This window comes from Sus scrofa, chromosome 1, assembly GCF_000003025.6.
Source record: "Sus scrofa isolate TJ Tabasco breed Duroc chromosome 1, Sscrofa11.1, whole genome shotgun sequence".
Classification (NCBI taxonomy): domain Eukaryota; kingdom Metazoa; phylum Chordata; class Mammalia; order Artiodactyla; family Suidae; genus Sus; species Sus scrofa.
This window is the reverse complement of record NC_010443.5, coordinates 374,442-400,047: the sequence shown is the minus strand read 5'-3', so window position 1 is coordinate 400,047 and position 25,606 is coordinate 374,442. Positions and strand designations below refer to the sequence as shown.

The 25,606-nt window shown below is 60.2% G+C and overlaps 1 protein-coding gene and 1 long non-coding RNA gene across 3 annotated transcripts; one reads left to right on the top strand and one right to left on the bottom strand.

Annotated features, from left to right (window-relative positions):
- Positions 519 to 6,624, bottom strand: LOC110259816. Of its 2 annotated transcripts, none has more exons than XR_002342132.1 (3): positions 5,078 to 6,624; positions 1,189 to 4,090; positions 519 to 1,103 (listed from the first exon to the last, which is right to left on the bottom strand). It is a non-coding gene; the product is annotated as an uncharacterized LOC110259816 (long non-coding RNA). The 2 variants fall into 2 exon arrangements; XR_002342131.1 differs by having other exon boundaries at positions 848 to 1,358; positions 3,931 to 4,090; positions 5,078 to 6,614.
- On the top strand, positions 13,566 to 20,353 carry LOC110259815 (formin-like protein 5). Its single transcript, XM_021085546.1, has 2 exons — positions 13,566 to 19,842; positions 20,043 to 20,353. Exon 1 carries the CDS (start codon positions 14,687 to 14,689, stop codon positions 15,764 to 15,766), a length of 1,080 nt encoding a protein of 359 aa, XP_020941205.1. The 5' UTR covers positions 13,566 to 14,686; the 3' UTR covers positions 15,767 to 19,842; positions 20,043 to 20,353.

The following is a 25,606-nucleotide window of genomic DNA, read 5'->3' as shown; positions in this document are numbered from 1 at the left end:
CCTGATTTCCAAACTTATTACAAATACACAGGAGTCAAGACAGTGGGGTCCTGCAGGAAAGCAGACCTATAGACTGATTACACTGGGGCACATCTAGCCCAGAGCTAGATCCTCAGGTATTTGGTCAAGGAAGACACGGTGACTCAATGGCAAAGAATAGTGTCTTCCATAAATGGTGCTGGAAGACTGGATATCCTCATAAAAAACAAAGCTGGGTCTCGCCTTATACCAGGTGCAAAAATTAACTCAAAGTAACCAAAGACCCCAAACTGTGAACTCTAGAAGAAGGCAGTAAAGGACATTGGATTTGGCAAGAATCTCCCGGATATGACACCAAAAGCACAGACACCAGAAGTTAAAAAATACACAACTTGGACTTCATCAAAATTTTAAAAAATTTCCATCAAAGGATACTATCAACAGAGTGAAAGGTAACCAGCAGAATGAGAGAACATATTTGCAAATCGTATATCTAATAAAGGGTTAAGATCTAGACTATGTAAAGAAATACCCACGACTCAACAACAAGAACTTTATTTAAAAATGAGCAAAGGACCTGAATAAACATCTCTCCAATGAAGATATACGAATGGCCAACAGACACATGAACAGATGCTCAATAGCACAGTTCCCATCGTGGTGCAGCAGAAATGAATCCGACTAAGAACCAGGAGGTTGGGGGTTCGATCCCTGGCCTCACTCAGTGGGTTAAGGATCCAGCGTGGCCATGAGCTGTGGTGTAGGTGGCAGATCTGATGTTCTGTGGCTGTGGCTGTGGCTGTGGCCTGCAGCTGCAGCTCCGATTGGACCCCTAGCCTAGGAACCTCCATATGCCGTGGCTGTGGCCCTAAAAAGCAAAATAAAACCAAACAGAAAAAACCAAAACCAAACAAAAAAACCAGATGCTCAATATCACTAATCATGAGGAAAATGCAAATCAAATCCACCATAAGATCACCTTGCACTTATTAGGATAGTTAATATAAAAACAGCAGAAAACAGCACGTGTTGGTGAGAACGTTGAGGAGCTGGAGAGGCGGACTGTGCGCTGTAGGCGAGCTGAAAGACGGTGCGGATGCTGTGGAAAATGGGGTGGCGGCGTCCTGAAACGTTAAAGCAGGATTATCATACGATGCGGCAAGCCCACGGCTGGCTCTGATGCCCTAAGAAATGAAAGCAGGCTCTTACAAAGCTACTGGTTGTACACCCATGTTCAGAGCAACGTGACGGCTGAACCATGGCAGCGCCTCCAGGGTCCGGAGACAAGTGGATGGATAAGCAAAAGGCGGCGCGTATGTGCAGTGGACTCATTCTGGAGGTGGAGCAAGGAAGGGCTTCAAAAGCAAACGAACGAACGCCTAAAAAAGAGATCGGATTTGTGGGTCCCCAGGGGTGAGGGGAGAGAGGGTTGGGTGCGGTTCATCTGAAGGTACAAACTTCCAGTTCTAAGACGGGTAAGTGCTCGTGACAGGACGTACCACACAGGCACTGATAGAAGTAGCACGGCCGGAGGCGCCAAAGAGTTCTCATCACAGGCACAAAGGTCTTTCTCTTTGGCTTTGAAGCTGTGTGACACGTGGGTGGCCAGTAAACTTACCGTGACGGTCATTTCATGAGGCGGGCGGGTCACCTCCTTGTGCCACACGCCTTAAGCCTACCGAACACTGTATGTCAATAAACTAGAAGAAAGATAATAGGAGTGACCATGACAAATAAAAAGGGGGGATTTCTGCGATGTGCTGCAACGTGGAGAGATTTTGAGGCCATTAAGCGAAGTAAAAGTTACCCAAAAATGTACATTTACAAAAAACCCCAAGGACTGTGTCATTCCACTCTTATGAGGCACCTGGATTAGTAAGTGGCATAGATTCTTTCGCAGGGTGTTTGCTGGGGCCTGAGGGCTAGGTGGTGGCAGGGGTTGTTTAACGGGACAGTTGCAGTTTTGTGAGGTTGCAAAGATCTGGAGATGATTCAGTAACAAGGTGAATGTTATTTACATTCCTGAAGCAGCTTAGAAATGGCCGGAGGGTTTATGGTAACGCTCTTTTTTTTTTTTTTTGTTTTAACCACAGTAGAAGAAGCTGTGATAGGCACTGGGTGTATATTGTGAAACATCATTCTTGCCTTCAAGGAACACACCACCTAAAAAGGTACCTGCTTCCAGAGAGGCCCATCCTGCTGCCACGCCGCTGCCTTGGGTCTCTCTCGTCCTGTGGAGGCCAGGCTTTGGGAAAGGCGAAGCTACTCGGCACAGGGCGGAGCTCAGACTGGGGTCCCTACACCAGCCACCCGTGGGCCACCAAGTTTAAAAGAGTCTATTGAAATCATTGCTATGAGAGATTTCTGCAGCTTGTTGGTGATTCACTGTTTCGGGGGCATTGTATTTGATTCAGCGCCAACCAGCTTCATGGGCAGGCGGCCAAGGCCAGCAGGCCCGCGTCTGGCCCAACACCTGGCATCACATCATATTCGAACCAGGAGCCCCGTGTTTTGATTTGCCACTGGGGTTCTGCAAGTTTTTCAGCTGGTCCTGATTCAATTTCCACTCTGGCTGGAAGGAAGCAGCCCTTGAGAAAAGACCAGCCCCCTCATGGGGCTGGAGCGGCTGCCCTGGCAGGCGTTTACTCCCGGGCATTCGCCAACGTCTGGGGGTGTTTCTGGCTATTAAGGGTGTGCCTGCGATTGCCCTGCCCAGAGAGGGGCCCGGACCCCTGGGTCAGCTGTCTCCAGGTCCGGTCCTGGATTCAGCCACCACCTCGTGGAAAGCGCTGCTGGCACGTCTCGGCATTTTCCCAGTCCGAGGGGAGGCTGAACTCTTACCAGAGCCTGGCCCCCCAAACCTGCTGCACCCCAACACCTGCAACCGCCCTTCCTCAGGCAAGCAGGCTCCGCACATACTCCTGTGCAGAGGGAGGCCCTCTGGCCGGAGCTCACTCATGCCCTGGAGGTGGTGGCGAAGGACCAGGTGCTGCTGGGGGCCGGGTGGGGCTTGTTCCCGAGGCTCAGGGCCCAGAGGCAGAGCCCCAGTGGCTCCCAGAGGAGATCCACCAGGGCCAGGGGCTTTGTGCCACACAGACTTCAGGAATCTGCATTTCACTCGTGTGACGAGCAGAAGGTCACAACCAAGTCAGCATGCCAGGTGCTTTAACTAGCCTCGACCCCAGGTCAGGACCCCCAGTTGCCCAGGACCCCTCAGGTTGGCCCAGGTGAAAGCAGGGCCCGTGTGGCGTTAGAATGAAGAAGGGCCACCCCCTGGGCATCCAGAGCGCCCCTCCCTGCGCTCGGGAAGCTCCCGCCCTTGTCTTCTGTTTGTTCTGTAAGACGCGTCCTGGAGACCTTTGCTGTGGCTCGTAACTAGGCAGCAAGTTTACGCTCCAAGTCGATGTCGTTTATAATTCCCTCCAGTTACGCTAGAAATTTCTCAATGATTTCTTTACACAAGCTGCTCCCTCACTCCACCCTGCCGCCCACGGGCCCCGCTCCTTGGGGGACCGAGAGCGGGCCCTTGGCGACCTTCTCTCTGATGATGCTGCTTGCTCAGCTCCAGCCCGAGGTCAGTCCCACCTCCCTGCGCCGCGGGCGCTGCAGGAAAAGGCTAAGGTACCCCACCCAGCACCCGGGCACTGGGACCGGGGGGGCGCGATGCAGGCAGGGGTCCGGGAAGGCGGCCGGCGACCTCGGAGGGCAGGCGGGGGAGAGGTGGCCGAACTCCGAGGTGGAGCGAGCGTTTTGAGAAACGAGGCCGGTGTGACTCTAGCACCAGGGAGCCAGCCCTCTACCGGGCGGCTGCACCAAGCTGCTCTGGGCATTGTCAGGCCAGCAGGGTCCCCCTCAGTCACTCCCTTGCGACTTTGGTCTCCCAGTGTCCGGTTCCCGTGCTGCCAGCTTGCTCATCGGCAGAGATGGCTGCTAAGAGGGTGGGGAACACACCTTCTCCTGGTTGCCTTCTTGGAAGCCCTTGAAGGAAGCTCGGGGGTGTTCGGACCAGAGATACGGGCACCCTCTAGGTGGTCTCCGGGGCAGCTCCTCCGTGGACCCTGTCGGCCTCCATCCTGAGGTGTGGCAGGTGGCTGTTCACATTTGTAGCTGCCTGCAATGTTGAGAGTTTTGTGGGCTGAGTCCGTAAGACTTTAAGGAGAAAAGTCACCGCTGGCAAGAGCCTGCAGGGGGCCCGGAGGAAGCCTGAGCAAGAGCCAGCCTGGCGCTTCCTGCTGCCAGTGGTTCCCTGGTGCAGGGGTTGATTTTCCTTCGAAACGACCTCATGTAACCCCTCCTTGCTGTCGTCTCTGAACCTGCAATAAACACATAACTAAGGCTTTTAAAATTAAATCTGCTAATGCATCGAACTAAGACCTTAAGACAAATTTCTTTTAAACTGGATTAGTGTGCCACTTTCTTCTAGGTTAAAATACAGCAATTTTTCGGAAATTTGAGTGACTCCTTATAGGAGTATTAAATCAGAATAGCATCTGATTTGGGGTTACAAACGTCGGGGTGCAGTATAACGTAGCAGCTTTGTCACTGATATTTCAGAAGTTCTCTGTGAGCAAACATATTTTGACATCATATGTATTCTCCTCCTTGTGATCTATATTTTATGTTCAAAAAAGGCCAAATTCATACCTGCCAGGTATAAACTTCATGAGAAACCTGTCCTTCTCACTCAGAGATGTAGTCTCAATTCTTATCAGTGCTGAATACCTAATAATTACTCAATAGATATTATTGAATGAGAAAAAATGCTGAACCATGAAACACACACATGTACACCCCCCACATGCACCCCCCCCACACCCACCCACCCCCCACACGCGCACACGCACACGTGCACACCCACACCCACACACATGACTTGTCCTTTAACGCCTGGGGGGCTCAAAGATGACTAGAACCTGTCTAACCCGTTTTGCATAGATTTTTATACATATATGTGGTTCTTAGACTTCGCTGAAGTTTATTCTCATTTATTTATTCAAAATGCAGCTGTAAAGGCATCCCTGGTACCTCCCCAAACGAAAGGATCACGTCGCCCCACAGGTGAGACGGAATAGTCCCACGTACTGGTTTAAACACTCACCCCGAATCCCAGAAGAGCTTTGGAAGGATGTTCAGCCAAGTGCTGCTGGCACCGCCTGGCAGTCTTCTTCCTCCAGCTCCGCAGCTTTTCTATTCTCTGGTTTTCTCTCAGTGCGTGCGCACCGCCTTTGCGTCAAGCAGCTGACGGAGCTTGGCTGAGGAGTACGCAGTGTGGGTGGTTTATTCCTGGAGCCCAGCCCTCAGCAGCCCGGTCTGACTCCCCAGGAGGCCGGCACCAGTTGTCCTCACATCTCTTCAGGGACTTGGGGACTAGAAATGCAGCTTGGTCTTCAAGTGCGCGGAAGCCGGGCCTCAGCCAAGGCCAGGACACGCGGAGGCCCTGAGGTCGGTCACTGAAGGCCCTGGGGGAGGCCTCTTCTTCTGGGTGATTCCAGCGGGCCTCCCCAGGGTCTTCTCTGACCCCAGGGTCTCCTCTGACCCCCCCACCCCCCAGAGGACATGGACGCCTCCCCGCCCCTGGGCTCCTCCCGGCCTCTGCTTCCACCGACAGCAGCACCTCCTCGTTCCTGTTTAGTTAGTCGCTGGTCCCCCTCCAAGTCTATTAACTAGGACAGGTTGGGGGGAGGGGAGGGAGGACGGGGGACAGAAGAAGGCGGGGGCGGGAGGCAGCAGCGTCCTTCTCTCAAGACGCTTCCCTTCCAGTCCTGAGCGGCTCAGACACTCCAGGCTCCACGGGGCTGGACTTCACCGACCCCCCAGGGTTAAGGGTTCAGTGCGATGCGATCGGAGGCGCTCAGGGCGCGGGGGCCCAGGCGGGGGAGGCCCGGGCCAGAGACTCCTCCTGCCCTGACGGGAGCTGGGTCCTGCGCCTCCGATCTGTGCATAGGGCTGAAAGGACACTGCCCGTCCGCCCTCCACCCCCTCCCCCGCCGGTCTGGACAGCCGATGGCACTTCCCTGGGAGGGCGCGGCCTCCTGCCCCATCCTGGCCGCACGGGCACCGCCAGGAAGCCGCCAGAGGGAGGTCAAGGGCCACGGGCGAGGCGCTCCGGCCGCCCTGGAGGAAGCTGCTCCCTTCCACGGAGTCCCCCAGAGGACACCCCCGGTGTGCTGCTGGCAGAGAGACAAGCTACACACTGATCCTGCCAACTGGGAAGAGACCAGGTCACGGCTCGGGGTGGAAGGAGGGCGCGGCCCCGCGGCCCCTTTACCTGCGGACGCCGCAGGGAGCTCTTGCCAGCCCCAGAGGAGAGAGGAGAGGCTCACGGGGCACAGGACAGTGCCCTGGTGCTGGGCACAGACCCTGAGGCCAGGAAGCTGAGCCAGAACAGGCCTGTGTCACCCCTGGTGGTGACATCATCCATGTGCAGGGGACAGCCAGCCAGCCCATCCGAAGGAGGCTCAGTGGCCACAGGGACACACCCGAGAGCACGACCCGCAGGCTGCACAAATGGCAGTGGGATCCGCCGACAGCGACCACATCTGAGAGCCTCCTCAGGCCATAGGGCAGATCTTCCTTCCTCAGGAACTGAAAGGGACGGGCTCTCCCCGCTCAGTACCTGTGGGGGGTGGTTCTCCTCCCCCAGTGCCTGTGGGGGATGGTTCTCCTCCCCCAGTACCTGTGGGGGGTGGTTCTCCCCCTCCAGTACCTGTAGGGGATGGTTCTCCCCCTCCAGTACCTGTAGGGGATGGTTCTCCCCCCAGTACCTGTGGGGGGTGGTTCTCCCCGCCAGTACCTGTGGGGGGTGGTTCTCCCCCCCCAGTACCTGTGGAGGGTGGTTCTCCTCCCCCAGTACCTGTAGGGGATGGTTCTCCCCCCCCAGTACCTGTAGGGGATGGTTCTCCCCCCCAGTGCCTGTGGGGGGTGGTTCTCCTCCCCCAGTGCCTGTGGGGGATGGTTCTCCCCCCCAGTGCCTGTGGGGTTGGTTCTCCCCCCCAGTAATTCTGGGGGATGGTTCTCCTCCCCCAGTGCTGCGGGGGGTGGTTCTCCTCCCCCAGTACCTGTGGGGGGTGGTTCTCCCCCCCAGTAACTCTGGGGGATGGTTCTCCCCCCCCAGTACCTGTAGGGGATGGTTCTCCCCCCCCAGTGCCTGTGGGGGGTGGCTCTCCCCCGCCAGTAACTCTGGGGGGTGGTTCTCCCCCCCCAGTACCTGTGGGGGGTGGTTCTCCCCCCCCAGTACCTGTGGGGGATGGTTCTCCCCACCCAGTGCCTGTGGGGGGTGGTTCTCCCCGCCAGTACCTGTGGGGGTGGCTCTCCCCTGCCAGTAACTCTGGGGGATGGTTCTCCCCCGCCAGTAACTCTGGGGGATGGTTCTCCTCCCCCGAAACCTGTGGGGGGTGGTTCTCCCCCTCCAGTAACTCTGAGGGATAGTTCTCCCCCAGTACCTGTGGGGGGTTCTCCCCACTCAGTGCCTGTGCAGAAGAGTGAGCCCCCCCCTCAGTAAGCGTCCAGGAGTACTTCTGATGTGTCTAAACTGCAGGCGTTAGCAGGAGGGCATCAGGGTCATAGGTGTGTCTGGTGTCCTGGGAGGAAAGCCAGCTCCTGGTCAGCAATGACCCCGTTGCGGTGCTGCCGATGGCCCCGGTCTGTGTGTCCTCAGCTCTAGAAAGAGCCAGAAGGAGAGGAGGGGCTGGGGTCAGCCATGGGGCCAGGTGGGCTGCGGCCCGGTGAGCCTTCTCCCCAGGCGACAGGCACTCCCGCGTCTCCTCTCCACAGCCGCGAGGGGGGTTGTTGGAACCAAGCTCAATCGATGACTTCAGATCCCAGGTGACAGCACCGTGACGGACCAGCGAGAGAAGTCGGGCAACGCGGGCCGGCCAAGGAAGGGCAGCTTCTAGGATGATGGGAAGGACCACGTGGGATTAGAAAACTAGGATCTTGGTTGAAAATCAAGCCGTGAGAGAGACGTATAGAAAACATGACAATGTGGAATCCCAGCCTCGCACAGGGCCACCCGCGTGCGTTCTGGCCCTGGAACGTGGCAGCTTCGTGACTTGGCCAAGTTAGCTTCTCGTCTGCGGCCGCGGCCTTCCGGGCTGCCAGGCCGTGGGTGCCATGAGAACTGAATAAGATCGTGCCCGCGAGCATTTAGGACGCAGCACGGCCCAGCGTAAAGATCGGGTGTAAGAAAATGCTTTCCTCCCCAGAGTGAGTTCATGGTGAGCCTAGAAATCCAGGCCCCTTGCCTTGATAGTGCTGGAGGCCGGGCCCAGCTTCGCGCAAACCGAGCAGCTGAGCTTCGCTGCTGTTCTGGAGCTACGGCGGAGCGTGGGCGTTTAAGAGGCGAGTGTGGCCAAAAAGAAGCCTCATCCTTCCTTGCGATGGCCACTCGTTCCTAATTACTCGCTTGGGGTTTCAGGACATTCCTTCAGAGACCAAGTGCCCTGTTTCCTCGAATTACTTCCGTGTAGCTCTTTGCGCTGTGTGTCGCATCACCTGGCATCATTAAGGCCGAGACTCTGCGGCTGGTGAGAATACCTCTTGGCTCCTTTAGAGAATCAGAGAGGAAGAGAAAAAACCTTTTATTAAACCCAGAATTGTTTTCTTTTTTGAGATCCCTCCCATGGCGCGGGTGTTGTGTTGGGCAGAGGTAACCCAGACAGAGGTTAAACTGCTCACCGGCCAGAGGGAGAGGCAGGCAAGTGATCTTGCAGGTGGTGTCAGGCTCTGAGGAGCTGCCAGGAGCGAGCAGGCACCAGGGAGCCTGCCCCCAGGCCCAGAGGCAGGCAGAGCCCGAGCTGGGGGATCGAGTGGGGCAGTCCTTCCAGGAGAAGAGGCTGCATGCAGGCCAAGGGCGAGGGCTTCCTGGAGCTGGAAGCAGCCCCACGGGGGGTGGGGACAGGAGGTCCGGGGCCAGCAGACTGCAGGCAGGTCTCGACGGGCTTCACCGGACGACACGTTAGGCCAGAGGCCGTGGGACACTGAGGCTGAGCGGAGGCAGCGCCAGCTTTACTCGGCAGTGCCCCGACAGCTGCAAGGATTGTCCTGTGAAGAGCTAGGACCGAAGTGCTGGAGGGCTGGGGCTGCGGGTGATGGTGAACCGCGGGGTGGCGAGGCTGAGGGGCCAGGGAGGCAGAGGCCACGCAGGCGGGAAGGGCTGGGGCCTCAGGGCAAACGGCCCCTGGCGCCTTTCAACCCGGGCCACGGCAGCCTCCCCGCGCCCCCTCCGGTGAAGACCCCCCCTCTGGCCGCTGGCTCTCGGCTGTCAGCACCATGACCCCCACCCTGGCCGCTGCCTGGGCCCACCACGAGGTGGGAAACCAGTGGGCTTGCCTCAGCCCGTATCTGCAGCCCATTAGGCCCTAGTCCTCATCCTGAAAGCTGCTCCTGCTCCAAGTCCCCTGCTCGTGACGTTCCTCGGCCTGGGGGATTCGGGCCTCTGCCCCCCAGATCCTGCCCAGCACTTCAGCGCTCTGGACGTGGCGTCTACACAAAGGCCTCTCCAGCCCCAGACCTGACCCCGTCCGGCCTTAGAGCCTCTACTTCGTCTTCACAGTCTTTTGGGCACCGTGCAATTGCGTATCTGGACATGTGGTTATTTGTTTTATATTTAGCTTCCTAGAGACCAGCCGCCCTGCAGGGCAGACTTCCAAGGCCCAGCCAGGTTGCAGCTGCCAGCAGAGGCCTGGGAGCCATTTGTGCCACAGGCAGGCGGGATGGCAGCAGGAGCGAGACTCGGGGGCTTCCACGTTCCCACGGGACCGGGGACGGGGGGGGCAGTCCCCTCTCTCTGCCACTATCATCAGCAGGGAGTCCCCGGGGCTCACCCCCCCACATGCCAAGTGGGGACCTGGGTGCTGCGCCTTCTGCGCGGCCAGCCCCCCCGGCACCTCTTCCCACCACGGGCCTGGAGAAGCATCGTCGAGAAGGAAGGTGATGAGAGGCGGGGCCCTTCCTCCAGGGCCTTGAGGATGTGGGTGTCTGAGGGGGGCCCTCGGCACATGCTTTGCTCCGAGGAGGCTGCTTCCCCCTCAGGCTGGTCCCGGCTCCCCTGTTGACCCCCTCACACCATTTCCTCCCTCCCGCGGCCCTGAGGCCCCGAGGCCCACTGGACAAAGTCCAGACGGGGTGGCCCAGCCTGGCCAGTGCGCCTCCTCCGACCTCGAGGCCAACGGCAGGGCCTGGACAGAAGGCGCCGCGATGCTGGCGGCCAGGGTGCAAAGTGCATCCCCTGGGCCCGGGACTCTGCCGTCACGTGACCCACGTTTTGCTGGGCTTTCTCCGGCGGCACCAGCACCTTGAGTCCGAGGATACAGCTGGACGCCTCTGGTCCCCACGCGTCCCGCCCATGTCCCAGCGGAGGACATGGAGGCCCAGCTGACGGCTCGCCTCCATCCCAGGTGCCTGAGGGAGGCCTGGATGGTGGGGTGGGGGACCGGGACTGGCTGCTCCACAGACCCCCCCCCCCCGGTGCATGAGGAGACGAGGCCAAGGGCAGGTGGGAGCAGATCCAACACTCCGCAGCGGAGGTGGGGCCAGGGTCGGAAGGCCTCCGTCCCTCTCTCCTTTCCTCATGGATGTGACACACAGGCAAAGGCCTGGGAGCACAAAACACGGTGCTGTGAGAAACACGGGACGTCTCCCAGAAACCGGGGGCGCGCCGGCGGTTTCCAGTTTGTGTGGGTGAAAGTGTGAGCGTGACATCCTTAGTGGAGAGGAAGGAAATTTCTAAACAGGATTTCTAAAAGTCATTACACATTTTCAATATGTGCACTTAGGAAATTAATGCTTTTATACAGAATTATGACTTTCGCAAGATCATTGTAAGATTTAGAAACGTATCAGTTCACACTGTTTTACTGGCGGCGGGGGCGGGGGGGCTCCGATAACAGAACTCTTCTCTGTGAAAGTAGATGCGTTTAAGGAAATGCAGAGCAGAAAATGCCACCTCTCAGTCGTGTCACTGTGCTTGTGAGACTTGGTAAAGCCGCACTGGAAATAGCATTAAAAATTATAATCTGAGTATCTCCCTTAGGACTAGGCCCAGGCTAAGGACACTGCTGCCCCTGACCCTTCCCCGTCCTGAGGAGGCCCTGGGTCGGGGGTGCAGGTCCCCCCCCCCAGCACCCAGGCTCTCTGGTGGCCGTCCAGCTGAGTGGAGCAGCCGGGGCCCTGGGCACTGCCACTGCCCGCTGTGGGCACATGCCAGTTCAAAGGCACCGGGGTGGTGGGCCTGCACCCGTGGGGGTGGACAGGGCGGCCGGTGGCATTGACCAAAACCCCAAGGAGGCCGCTGCAGAGCCATGGGGACACTTGCAGGGGTCGGAGAGCTAGCGGCTCCCACAGACAGCTGAGGATGGCTTTCAACTTGTCTCCTTGCAAATCTCTTTTGGGAAGACATTTGAGTGTCTCCGGAGCTGCCAGCACAATGGGAACATTGCACAGGTTTTGTGGGAAGATTTATGGAACACTTGCATGTCTCTAGTGAATCTGAAATGGTACAAACGGCGCAGAGGCTGAGACTCTCTGCGTGACCTGCAATACACCATCTGCGTGCCCAGGGCTGGGGCGTTGCCAGGCTGCACAGGAATAGTCAGAACTCACTTCAAACATGCCTGACAGCACAGCAAAGGCCTGCAAAGCTCTGTCCGGTGGCACCATCTCTGAGCCAACACAAAGAAAACCTACCCCTTCTAGCTCTCTCTCCATGCATCTGTCCACGACTGGTCCTCCATCCCACCACAGGGCCGTCTGAGCATCCACCTCTCCATCCACCCGCCGACCCCCCTCTACTGGGCTAACCCATGCTTACGGGGCGCTTACCACAAGCAGGTCTGCCTGCCGGGGAACAGGAGACCTTCACCCTCAGAGCCCACGCTGCAGGGGCGGAGGGCACGGGCCAGTCCGCGGTGGCAGGCCAGGCACCATAGGTCCCCGAGGAGGGAGACCAGGGAGGCTCTCTGGCTCGGACGGCACCTGGGGTGTGGCTTGAGACCGTCAGCCCTTCCAGGCGATTCAGAGGCTCAGAAGTAAGAGAACGAAGCCTGTGGTCTGGCTGCAGGAGCGGCCCCTTCTGTCTGGCTGGACTCCCTCCCGCCCTCCCTTCCCAAAGGGCGGAGGCCTCTCAGGACGAGGAGGCTGAGCAGAAGGAACCCCTGCAGGTGCTTGTGTGGAAGCTTTAAGTCTGGCCTCTCCCAGAAACTGCTGTGTGAGACGTGGGCCAAGAGCCCCAGGCCATCGGATGGCAGGTGTACACGGGACCCGGCGAGGGTGGGCAGGGGAGGGGCAGTGCGGGTGGCCCACCGCCCTCCCCCTGCCGGCCCCCGGGTGCAGAAGGCAGGTGTCGGGACGGCAGGGCCGCAGGGGCTCCCGTCGGCACCTACAGAGGAGCCTCCCTCCTCCTGGACGCCCAGAGCTTCTCTCTCTGGTATTTCACCAAATACCCGGAAGAGCGGCCAGTGCACAAGGCGGTCGTTCTGTAGACTGAAGCAGTTGAATGCCGACCGTTGATCATGGCCTGTGTGGCTGCCCGCACGAGCATCTGGCATCTACAGGAGCTTCTCGCAATAGCCTCTTGGCATCAGAGACTTGGGCCCTTGAAGGAGCAGCGTGTCTGATCCGGCAGGTCCTTTCCCGCCCGTTCTCCATGTCCCCGACGCGTGGCTTTGTCTGTGGGGATCAGACTGTCCTGGAGACGGGCAGACGGCAGTGGGGGTGGAGGTCGTGGCCTCGCCCCACACTGCCGGGGTCTTGTGGTCTCTCCCCGGAGCGTGAAGACCACCTCCGCACACCTGACGCCCCACAAGGTAGGGATTCGTTGTGCAAATGTGGCCTCGCAGTGTGAGCTCCGGGGATGCTGGGGCAGAGCTGGTGCGTGTGCTTAGCGCCGCTGAGCCGTGCAGCTAAAGACAGTTCCGGCGGTAAATTTTCTGTTGGGTGTAAATTGCCCCGATGTACAAACTGGGCGGAAGACCTTGAACACGGACCGTCAAGCACCAGCTAAAGCTGCTGCCCCTTTACAATGCATCGTGGGACCTCGAGGCGCCGGCCCAAAGGCAAGGCCGGTGAGTAGCGTGCGGTGGCGGTCAGTCTCTCAGCTGTATAAGGGGGATTAAAAACAACTGTCCCCCCAAATGACAACGAAAACGTGTCAAACCCTTTGGCAAATGCAGACAGTGATCAGATGCTGTTGCTGCATTAAAGAGAGCTGCCTGCTCAGGGGGCCCGGGCTCCATGTGGTGCGACGATGGGCCCTGATGGGCTCGCCCGGAAGCCCAGGCTTTGCTAGGAGGCGCCCCCGCCTCCGCTAAGCCTCAGGCCCTCATGTGAACCCACGTGCGCAGTGAGAACTTAGCCTCCATGTGTGCAGAACTCACCTGCTCACCTCCGAAAAACGGAGAGATTATGGGGGGGTGACTTGTGGGGGGCTGGGGGGCCCTCGAGGCGCGAGGCCCCAGCCGAGGGAGCCGAGGGAGGGCGGTCAGCTGGGAGCCCAGAGCAGACATGCGCTTTGGGGAACCCCCTCCACCCACCTGATGGGGCTGCCCCAGGCCGGGGGCAGCAGAAGCCACGGGTGCTTCTGCTGGGGACCTCGCTTTTCTACCCTCCTTTTCAGTGGTGGTGGTCTGCGTTGGTTTTTGCGGCTCTGACGTCATCCTTTCGAGCTTGTACCTCCACCCTGGTGGGGTGGCAGGGGTGGGGAGGTGGGAGAGGGGCCAGGAGGATGAGGGGCAACTGGCCAGCATCCCCTGGGCCTCATGTAACCTCCCACCAGGACAGCTGCGGAGGGGCCAGGCCCCTGCTTATCCACTAGGAGAATAGGTCTGTGCCACCCAGACGCCAGTGGCCCTGGCCTGGAAGCCTCTGGAAGCTGGGGAAGCCTTCCTGTGGCAGCCCCAGGCTATTGTGCTTGCCCGGATAGCATGTTGTCTCTAGAAGAGAATTCCTGGTGGCCAGGCAGGCACCAAGCTCTGGCTCACCACCGGCTCAGGCGAGGGTCCAGGTGGGAAGCTCCCTTGGGAGGGGGAGGCCACCTTAGCTGGGGTGGTGGGCGCGGTAGCACAGATCCTGCCTGGAGCCTGTGGGCACTCGGCTCTCCAAAGCGTTTCACACCCCCACGCACCTGCACCTGCTCCTCTGTGGTCCCCTCTGCCACATGCCATGCTGGGCCCCTCACCGGGGCAATGATTCTCCTTCAAACCCTGGTAGACTGTGGGCCCTGGGAGTGTGGCAGCGCCCAAATCCCCGCCTGGAGCTGTGGTGCTCATGGGGCCGCGAGTGGACACAGTGCACCATCCGCCTGGCCCTGGGTGACCATGAAACCCCAGCCACTCCCAGCACTGCGGTCTCACCGCCACCTCGAGCAGGTCCTGCTTGGACGAGTGGAGCTGGGGACACCTGCCCTGAGCCACCAGGCCTGACCCCGTAGGGGGCTGCAGTTACAGGGGAGGCGTGACCCCTGTTTCCACAGAGCCCGTTGGGGAAAGGACGGCCTGGGTCAGGGAGCTTTGCCGGTCACCCAGAACACGCAGGCTACCTGGGGACATTGTTTGAGATCAACCTCCAGGCCGGGAGCAGGACCCCGCCACCCTGTCTGGCTCACCCACGCCCCACACCTGCGCCATGTGCTGCTCTGAGCCCAGTCTTAGCTGGACACAGGACCACTTGCGGAGACTTGAAACGCCCATCCTGGGTCCCTCCCAGGGGGTAGATGTGGCTGGAGTCCAGGCACCCCCAAAATCCCCACCATGAAGGTCCCAGGCTGCCCCCGAAGCCCCCACCTGCCACCCTGGATATGGACAGCAGCCAAATGGCCGCCCACCGCACTAGGTCTCACTCCACCATGGAAGCCCTTTCTGTCCATGTGAAAATGCTTCGGCTGCTTCCGGTCATGCCTGCAGCCTTTCCCGGCCAGCATCTCCTGCAAAGACTGCCACTGAGTGAGATTGCGGTCTGGGTCCCCACTCACGCCCCCGGGGCCCGGCACACGGCTGGCGAGGGGTGGAGGCTCCCCTTCCCCAAGTGCCTGAGCTGGGTCCCTGCAGGGCACCCAGGCCCACACGCAGCACCCCGCACACCTCTCCGTGAGGGTCTCCCTGCAGCCACGCGGGAGCTCTTAGGAGGCGCAGCCTGTGCAGCTCAGATCTGCCCCCAGACTCCTGGGTGGGGGGCTCCCGGGTTTGGACCCACCCCCATGTGGATGGAGGCTGGCTTTCCGCCTCTTCTCTGCCAGAGCAATGCCTGGGGTGGGGGTGGGGGACAGCCCCCGAAGCACGTGGTCCCCACCCAGCCCTCCAGGGAGGCCGTTGCTCAGCCAGGGCCGCCCAGCCCCTCCCCTCCTTGTAGGCTCCTGGCCAAAGCGGGGCCTCCTCCTCCAGACCCGGCCTCCTCCGAGGCTGAGTTTTTGGGAACTCGCTTGTTTTGTGATGTGGCAACGGCTCCCATCACACAGCCCGGCCACCTGGTAAATATTTACAGAGCGGCTGACAGGCGCTTGCCTGGGTGCAGCTGGCCGGCTGGAGCGCGGGGCCGGCCCATGACGCCCTCCACGGGCTGGGCCGCCCAAGGCTCTGCTTCCGGAGCGCAGGGCGCCCTGGCGTCCCCCTCCAGACAAAGGGGAGTCTGGTCCTGCCAGCCGCGCCGGCTCTGGCCCCGAGCTCAGCTCAGCCTCCTGGTTCACTGTCACTCACTGTCACCGTTTCTGGAAGAAGGTGCCTTGACACCGTCCACTGGGTCACCCCTGCCCGAGGGCCCAACAAGCGACACCAGGTGTGAAGGGTCCGCCTTGTGACGGGGACGGTCGCCGTCTCCTCCTCGCGGGCCGGCGCACATCTGCTCCTACAGCGCGGCCACCCGGCTCCTCACCCGGAGTGGGGGCACCGAGAGCTCCCTGCCCTGCAGCCAGAGCTCCAGGCGGCCTGGGCCTCCGCCCCCCGGTGTGCGAAGAGGTGGCTTCGGGGCGATGCAGGAAGGCCACGGGCAGAGGCTGCTGTCGGTCATCACGGAGGGGATGCCGACATGTGTCTGGGACATCCTGGAGGGAGGCCAGGACCCCACGGGGCAGTGGACAAAGATAGCCGCCCGTGAGCTGGACGCCCAGGGATCACACGGACCCTGAGACCGAAGGCAGACCAGGGAGCCCCGTGTTTGCCGGAGACCCGATGTCTGGAGAAGCAGAGTCGATTTGTGCTGATGGCAGCTGCTTCTAGGGGATGAAGCGGCCGAGGTAGGACCAGATGTGCAGGTGGCCCAGAGGAGGGACGCCAGGGGCTCAGGGGCCTGCGTCCAAGAGGCCAGAGCGCAGGTGCCCCCAGCCCCCAGACCCAGGGCTCAGCGCCCGGCCCCCAGGAGGGCCCTGGGTAGGGGTCACATCTGAGGCCTGGGGCAGAGGTGGTTTCTGTGATGTCACCTCCGTCCTGCACCTTCTGGTCCTACTTCTAACGCCGTCACTTGATCTGAACTCCCCCAATCGTCACCCACGGTCACTCTGGCGTCACCTGTTGGCATTGTTTGAACCATCTCCCGATTACAGCTGCTGCCCCATTCTGTGCCACCCTCACACCAAGGTGTCCCTGTGAGGTTCCCACCCCACCTGTCTGAGAATTACATGAAATTCAAACCAGATCCCTAAATGAAGGTGTTTTGGACCCAGCTGTGCCCATCGGGACAGGCGTGAGTGCTGCTTCACGCTACAGGGCCCGCAGAGCTGGTTCGAGTCCCGGGCCAGCTCCTGCCAGTGACCCCTGGGGCTGAGCTAAGCCAGCAGCCTCGGCATCACTGTTTTGTTGGTTATGAGGATCTGAGATCTTTAACGTCAGTGCTACAGCTCCCTGAAGGCTCAGAGGGTGGTTAGCAGATTCTGCAATAGGAATTTTGTACGAAGTTTCCGGAGGCATTCTTTCCTTTCTTTTTAGGGCTGCACTTGCTGCATATGGAGGTTCCCAGGCTAGGGGTCGAATTGGAGCTGTAGCCACCGGCCTACACCAGAGCCTCTTCGACCTACACCACAGCTCAGTGGCAATACCACTTAACCCACTAAGCGAGGCCAGGGATTGAACCTTCATCCTCATGGAGACAACATCAGGTTCTTAACCCATGGAGCCACAGTGGGAACTCCTACAATCAGGACTTTTAATGAAGGTGCACATTGTGTCTTGACCATAACGCTGCGGCCACTTAGCAGCTGCGTACGGGGCAAGCACCACTTTATGTGCCCTGGGACTGAAGCCTGCTTTGACTGGCTTGGCAGCAGCATCTGCTTTGTTGTGGTGTCTCCACACGGAGGTGGAGAAGGGACAGGCCGGGCCCTGTCTGTCGACCTGAGCTGGAATGCCCGCCTGCTCCTGCCCTGCAGTCAGCCATTGGGGTCTCAGTCCTGGCCTGGGGCTCGGACGTGCACCGGCCACAGGGACAGCGCCAGCTCTCCAGGCCACCAGCCTGCAGAGGCAGGTGGCGGGACTGCCGAGCCTGAGTATTTGAGGACCCAGCACCGGGGCACGATGCCCTCGCTCTGCCTCTGCTCCTCTGAAGCATCTGCCTGAAAGGGACAGAGCGAGGCCTCAGAGGCAGCAGGTGGGACTCTGCCAGGATCAGCTGGAAGAGGCCCTGCGCAGACACACAAGGAGGCGGCGTCCCCAGGTCTGAAGGGAGCCCTGGCCGGACTCCACCCCAACTCCCATCTGCGGGCCCCCCGGGAGAAGGCGTTTCCCTGGGTCCAGCCCTGGTCCGCAGGCCTGGGCCGTGGACGTGCGCTGGCTCGGGTTTGGTCCCAAGAAGGAAGTGCTGCTGTGGCAACAAACACCGACAAAGCTGGGCGGCGTCGGGGCGGGAGAGGGGCAGAGGCCCAGGAGGCGTCTGAGGTGCCTGCCAGCACCGCGAGTGCTCAGTGTCGGGGTGAGGCCCCAAAAGACGAGGGGTGCTGCCGAGAGAGCGGCCGCCTTCCCCGATTCACAAGTAACCCGGGCAGACGGGAGACACGTGGAGACGGCGCATTCAAGGGCGGCTGGGGAACGTGGGGATCCTTGGTGTGACAGCTGTGACAGCAAACACACCTCAGAGGAAACGCTCCTGAGAAACCAGGGCTGGATGCGCTTGCTGGGAGATGCCTTTCCAGGAGCAGACCGTGCGTCCTGTGCGCTGAACCGGGTGAACGCCGAAGCTGCCACCCCCTCTTCACAGACAGGGAGCGCAGGGCTGTCCTCTGGACCAGACTGTCCCCCACGGCGAGGCACGTCACGCCCCAGGCACGTGATTCCAGAGCGTTGGAACTGGAGTTGGGAGGGACCCCGTCCCCCATGTGTGACCAACACCGATCGTGTGTCACTCCAGGGGCTCAGCGGCTCCTGGACAGAGACCTGGGCCTGCCCTCAGCGATCTCGGTCTATCGGGCAGAGGTTCAAGTTTAAACAAATGGGTCTAATAAGGGTCCTAGCTGCTAACACGTCCCCACATCCGAGGAGTTTCATATGCTGCTCTGCCAAAGGCATTTGCTGTGGCAGATTCCTGCGTCTGGGCTCCGTTTACAGTGCTGTGTCCGTTGCTGCTGCCCAGCGAAGTGACCCAGTCGCAGGCGTCCTTTTTCCCATGCTGTCTCCCGTCACGTGCCGTCACGGGAACTGCAAAGAGCTCCCTGTGCTGAGCAGCAGGACCGCGTGGCTTGTCCACCTCAATGTCATCGTTGGCGTCGACCGGCCCGTCAAGGGGACGATGAGCATGGAAAGCGCACCACAGCTTTCAGACGAAGGAACAAGACGAACACGCAGGCGCTGGAGGAGGAGGAGACGGGCGATCCACCTGGAAGAGCACTCGGAGTGACCACAGCGAAGGTGGTCCACGATGCCGGGAAAAGAGCGGAGACACGGACGGAGAAGGTGCAAGAAACGTTTAACAAAGAGCCGAGGGTTTAAAGAGCAAGCAGACAGACTGAGACGAACAGCGCAACATCTGAAGTGAAGGCAACGCCTCCGAGTTTTGAGCTGAACTCCTCCCGGCTCTGGACGTGCCCGCGCCCCCCGTTCAGCTCCTGGTGGCGCCAGCTCTTGGAGGCCGGACGTGCTGTGGCCTGAGGGTCACCCCTCGGTCGCCAGCGTGGGGAGCACCCTATGGGCCATTCCTCCCCTGGAGAGGCTTGCTCAGTTCACACAGGGACAGGGTGGGCTCATCTGTCACTTCCTAACAGTGACAAAGTGGCAGGAAGCAGGTCCTTGGTGGCTATTGAGGAGAACCAGCTGTTTCATGCAACCACGAAGGTGCCAAACTCGGGGTCATGTTTTTGGAATGGAATGTTTGACTTGAGATATTTGGTTAAGATTAATCAGACTTTTCACAATGTCTCATTTGCTGAAAAATTTCATTTTTCCCTGAAAAATTAGGAGATCGGAAAGCTTTGGCACATTAGCAACAAGAGATGGCGAAGACGTGTCACCCGCCCCCTGTCTCAAATCACGACTCACATCGAGCAGCTTTAAAGGGTGGCAGTGATGTGTTTGGACCAGTGTCCCTCCGTTCCGGTCTGTCTGATGTTTCTCGAGGTGGGACTGGGGACGCGCCTTCACTACGGCCTTCTCGGGCACGGTCTGGGGCGCCTGGCCTTCCCTCCAATGCCCACCGCCAGGAGGTGCCCTCTGAGTGCACAGAGCGCAGCCCTCGGTGGCTGCCGGTTGCCCTTCTCTGTGCGCCAAGTTTGAGAGCTTCCGTTAAATGTCTGCAGCCCTGCCCACCTCGCCCCCCAGGCAGAAGGCTTCATCAGAAAGCTGCCAGCTAGTGGGCCCAGAAGGGGTGGGGCCGGCCCCCCAAAGCCTTGTGTCTAGGTGGTGTGCGGGGTGACGGCCCGTGCGTCAGGGACGTCAGCTTGAACAGCACCTGGAAGTAAGTGTGTAAGTCGGGGTGCCCACAGCGGGACCAGGGGAGTTTGTGCAGGAGGGAGCGGAATCGCCAGGGGGAAGCTGTGGTTCCAGGAAGAGGCTTCGAGGGATGGACTTAAGAGCTCAGCCCAGCGTGGCTTTCGGGAAGCATGGAGGGGGGGGCGCTCGGCACCGGCGTGACTCCCTTTTGCTCTGGTTCACCAGCCCAGATCCTGCTCTCCTGCCCAGAGGAGGCAGCCACAGACTCCATGGAACCCAGGGGACGGGAAGTTCTCTCCTGCTGGCAGACGCTGGAGTCCTCAGCCAGGAAGCCCGCCATCAGGGTCTCAGGACCAACCCAGGCCGAGAAGCCAAAACCTGCACCTCAGGGTCATGGAGAGCTGAGTCATGTGCACATCCGGTGTGAGAGGTGCTGCCTGGACCAGGGCCACCAGCTCCCTGGGCTTGGCTGTCACATGACCCCCCTGCTTGAGAGCAAGGAAGAGGGTGGAAGCAGGGAGGAGGCAGGGAGGAGGCAGGAGGGGGCAAGAGGGGTCAGGGAGGGGGCAGGAAGGGGCAGGGAGGAGGCAGGAGGGGGCAGGGAGGAGGCAGGAGGGGCAAGGAGGAGGCAGGAGGAGGCAGGAGGAGGTAGGAGAGGGCAGGGAGGGGCAGGGAGGAGGCAGGAGGGGGCAGGGAGGAGGCAGGAGGGGGCAGGAGGGAGCAGGGAGGGGCAGGGAGGAGGCAGGAGGGGGCAGGGAGGGGGCAGGAGGGGCAGTGGTAAAGCCACTGGCAGTGCTGTGTCCCTGTAACTCTCCACCTGCAAACGCGAGCTGGCGGAGGGGACCATCCTGGCTCTAGACTGTTTATGCCTCAGACGCAGCCCTGTTCCCCTGGGAGACCTGAAGGGAGAGGACAGGTTTCCGAAGGTAGAACAGGACCCTCAGCGGAGCTGCCCTGGGAAGTTGGGTCAGAGGGCACAGGGCTCCCAGCTGTGGACACGTCCCGGGAGCTTGGTGGCGCAAGTGCCAGGCTCCTTCGCGCCTTCTCCACGAAGCTTCACAAAAGCCTACACACGCGCTGTGATATTTCCCGCTGTTTCCTTTTTTTTTTTTAAGACAAACCTGAGGCCATGTACTCAAAAGCAGGGTTGGGGGCACGCGGGCCCGGCAGTCCCAGCTCGGCCGTGGGAGGGCACCTGGCCTGGGCGCATGCTCAGCCACACAGGGCAGGTATGCCAATTGCACAGTTTTGCCTTTCAGGCCACATTATTAGCCCAAATTTTTGGATGAAAAATTCTCTTTCCATAGCCTGTGACTCTCAGCCTTCACTTGGTACAGCTAAAGTCTTACTTGGAATCCGTGGGATCTGGTTTGGTTCAGTCTATGCACCGCGTGCAGGTGGCATCTTAGCTGGGGGAGGAACCGGGCCCCTCCGACCATCCCTGGAGACCCGGGGCGGTGGACTGACACTGCTGTGGCCCAGTCGTGTGGACAGCGTCACCCCAGAGTGACGGTGTTGGGGGGTGAGGAGGTCGGGGGGAGGAAGGGCCCGCGACGGAGTCGGCGCTCTAACAGCGGTGACACGAACCCACGGATACGGCCTGAGCAGGGAGCGTCTCCCCCAGACACGGGTCCGCCTGGATCTGGACGTCCAGCCTCCAGAACCATGAGAATCCACATCTGTTTTCAGCGGCCCCCGAGTGTGGACAGAGTCCTCGACCTTCACCACAACGCGGTTGCTGATTTCCTGTTAACACCTGTCTAATCGGCCAGGTCTCTGCCAAGGTGTCAGGGAGCAAACGGGAAGAAAGACGAGCTGCGAGCGCGGTCCCCTCGGCCACGGCCACCTCGCGCCCTGAAACCATGAACCTCAGGGACAGCCTCGGGCTCCACCACGTTCCCATGCCCGCCTTGCTCACTTTCCCCAGACCTCGCCCGCACGCATCTCACCAGCCCCGCCGCTGTCCTGCCTGTCCTCTCGGCCAGGATGGTGTTGGCACAGATGTGAGGTGTGGGTGACCCTCACGATAAGTCCTGGGGTGCAGGCCTCACAGCAACGTCCTCCAGCTCCTCCTCCGGGGCCAAGCCCGGGGTCAGGCTGGCCTCTCTCGAGCTGCCAAGAGCGCCCTGGCGGGAAGGGAGCCAGTGACCCAGACTTGCTGCCAAGGGAGCCAGGGCTCTGTGATGAATCCTGTGTCTCCGGGGCTGGTGTTTTCCCAGAGAAAAGGCAGGTGATAGCCCCCACTTGGCGGCGTAAAAATGGGCTAGAGAAACACCTGGGAGGGACGTCACTCAGTGAAACTCCGCGCTTGGCTGGGGCAGGGGCTGGAGCTGGAAAGGCCCAGGGGAGGCCCAGGCGAGGCCGGGGGAGGCCCGGGGAGCCACTGTGTGGGTACAGGTAAGACGGCTGTTTGCACAGCGGGCGGGAGAAACAGCTGTGGTCCAACTGGCACCAAGTCTGAGGTCATGTCTACTGCCGGGCCTGGGACCCTCCTGAGAGACGGCCCCAGGCAGTGGGATGGCTGGTGGAGTCTGAGGGACCCCCGTCGGGAACCCCCCCACTCTGAGGAGCCCACATTCCCCACCTCTGTCCCTCCTTCGCGGCCCCCAGTGTTCCCTTCGACCCGCCTGGTGCCGCCGAGGGGCCTCTGGACCCAGTGTCTCTGCCTCAGCAAGATCCTGCCTTCCCGTTGCGTTAGTGGGAGCGCCCTGAGTTCGTGGCCTGGCAGGCGGCCCCCGAGCCTGCCCTCCAGGGCGGCAGGAAGAGACGCAGTCCTCCCATGACCAAGTCTGCACACCTAGAGTGGGCTCCCGCTTCCCCGTGACAGGAGCACCGAGCCAGCGTCTGCCCTGAGCCTGGGCATGGTTTGCTGTCCCCGTTCAGACCAGGCTGTGTGCGGTGGCCACAATCTCGTCGCAGGGACCCTGGAGGCCGAGGTGCGTGTCAGATGCATGGTTTCTGGCTCAGCAGCAGCAAACAGGTGGTGCCAAGACCATCTGGGTGGACCTGAGTGTGGTCACCCGGCGGTGGCCCTGTCCTCCTCTGAGCCGGTGGGTGCGGCTGGAGGGGACGTCTGGAGGGGATGTCTGGGAGAGGTGGCAGGACACCCTCGAGCTCTCCAGCCTGTCCCCAGCCTAACTTTCCTTCAGAGTGCCCTTCTTACGATGTCCAGCCTCGCGCTTCCTTCGTGCTGTGTGGACACCGAGCAGGCGCCCTTCCTGGCGCCTCTTCCAGGCCCTCTGGACACATCTTCACTGGGTCTCGATGCCCGAAGGTGACCCCGTCGTCTCCGTTTCTCAGCTGAAGCCCCGGGGCCCCGAGGGTTGGACTCGCCTCTGTGCGTGGTGAAGGTGGACACAGACCCCCGTCTGCGCTGCCCCCTGGGAGCCCCCCTCCTGGACGACGGTGAGGGGGACGTGAGGAAAAAGCTGATGGAAATCCACCCGAGCAAGAAGCCCGTGTCCCCCCGGGTCCACCCGCCCGCCCTGCGAAGGGCCGCTCTGGGCAGCATGACAAACGCCGCAGAGGAGGTGGTATGAACAGGGAAGCTGAGCCCCGCGGCCTGGAAAGCCGGGTGCGGGCAGGCGGTCCCCCAGGCCTCTCCTGGGTGCGTCGACGGCGCTCCGGGTCCTCGAGTGGGCGTCCCTCTCCCTGTCGTTCTGGGCACGGCCCACCCTGAGGACGCGTTTACCTTAGTCCGTCTTCAAAGACCCCAGTTCCAAACGGTCGGTCGTCTCGGGAAAGATGAGGTTGGTTCCTGCCCTATGTCATGGGCCGTGGAAGTAAGAAGGAAAAAGGGGTGAGGGGGTGAGAAGTGGGGGACACAGGCCACAGGGGCCCTGGGGGGCTGCGAGTAGCCTTCCCGTACATGCGGACGTGGGAGAGGCAGGTTGCGGGGAGGGGGGTTGGGGGGAGGGGAGGTGGAGCTGACGTGCAGCGGGGGTGGGTTGACTCAGTGAACTGGAGGGGGGTGGGGAACGGACAAAGGAACAAACACCCCCGGGGCCCCTTCAGCGCAGGTGTCGTCGCGTCTTGTCGTCGCGTCTTGCCGGGGCGGAGCCGGGAGAACCTCAGGAAGGCTGGGACCCTCTGGCGGTCCATGCCCGGCCCAGGACAGTCCGGCCTCGAGTTTTGGACCCAGAGTGCAGGTTAAACAGGCACTTCAGGGACTAGCTAATGTCCAGCTGGCTCTTTTCCCTGCAGGTGACCTGAGTGGCTCCTGCTGCGGAGAGAGCTCTGGGTCCTGAGGGCACAGAGTCCAAAATACGAGGAAGGGCATGGGGCGACTGACCGGCCGACCGGCACGAGACGAGGCACCGCCGTGGTCACGAGTGTAGGGCAGCCAAGCAAAAGCGCAGGTCCCATCGGCAGGTGAAAATGCAGAAATCGGGATTGAGACCCAGTGCCGGGGGCGGAGGGAAACACCGTCTCAGTGTCCCGAGAGGCCAGTGCGGGGACGGCCCTCGGGGGCCGGAGGGCTTGGGGGGGGCCTGCCTTGAGGCCACGTTCCCACAGGAAAAAGGCGGTTTCCTCCCGAGGCTCCGTGACTTCAGCCAGGCCTGAGGCTTGGGCGCAGGCTGGGCACAGCTGGGGCTCCCCGGGGCCCTCCGTGGGCTTCTCTGGCTGCCGTCTGTCGGCACAGGGGCTGGAAGCAAGCAGAGTTCCGAGAGTGGGAATCCCAATTCCACGGCTCCCAGATGACCCGCTAGCAATAAGCAGTTTGGACGTTTCCAGTCTGAGATTCTGCCGAGTTTGCTGTTATAAACATATGATTCACTAGTTCCTCTTGAAATTGTAGCCATGTGTTTATGCATCACGCTCCCCTGTTGCGAGATCAGAGAAAAAGGACATTTCATGTCCCTTTCCCATCACGGCTTTTTGATAGAAAAGAAATGGTTCGTAGCTGAAAGGAAGGGAGGGAAGGAAAGCAAGAAACAAATCAGGAAAAAGAAGAAAGCGACAGCTTTTGAGTTTGCTGAAAACTGTCACAGTGGCTCATGGAACAAATCTGGAAGTGGTGTTACCAACAGACGTCCGGAAGGCACAGACTGAAGCGAGGGAAGGGGCAGCCCGGAGCCACCACCTAAGAAATCCTGGAATTTTGAGAAAGATTTCCTGGAAGGAGGCTGCGTGCCAGCTGGCACGGGGTCATCTGGATGCAGTTCACATTTTTCTCATTAACCAGTGTTGACTTCTTATTATCACAGAAGCGCTCCATGGCCGTTGCGGAAACAGACGGGAACCAGTAACGGAGAAGTGAGAACAGTCCCATAGCATTACCCTCAGAAGCAGCGGTCGCAAATATGCTTGCAGCCCTTCTCTGCCTACCTGCGGACATGAGTGATCACGTCATAGACGTGCGTAGCCTTCTGTTGAGTGCGATTTTAAAGACAGAAAATCGCACATGTAACTTCACAAGAGGTGTGTCCCCTCCGGTTACGCGGTGGTGGCAGCACACTGAGTGCGGGCCCTGCCCCGAGTGCTCTCTGTCCCAGCCCTGCCCCATGAGCAGCTGTGGCGCAGAGAGGTTGTGTGGCTTGGCCAGGGTCGCATGGAGTTAAGTGGTGGGGCTGGAACTTGAGCCCAGGCAGTGGCTCCAGCCTCTGGGATCTAAACCTCTTCTCAGGTCAATTCGTGACATTTAACGATCCTGTAGTGGTTCATTGTATTGATTTGCTATAATTTATTGAAATGGTTGCATTTTTGTTTCAATTTTTTTCTCTTCTATAAAGCACATTGCAAGGAACATCTTATAACCAAATGCCTGTCCTCAAACTAAATGATTTCTC

Coding starts and splice junctions, on each gene's coding strand:
- LOC110259815 (XM_021085546.1), top strand. CDS start 14,687: ATGTGGCTGGAGTCCAGGCACCCCCAAAATCCCCACCATGAAGGTCCC.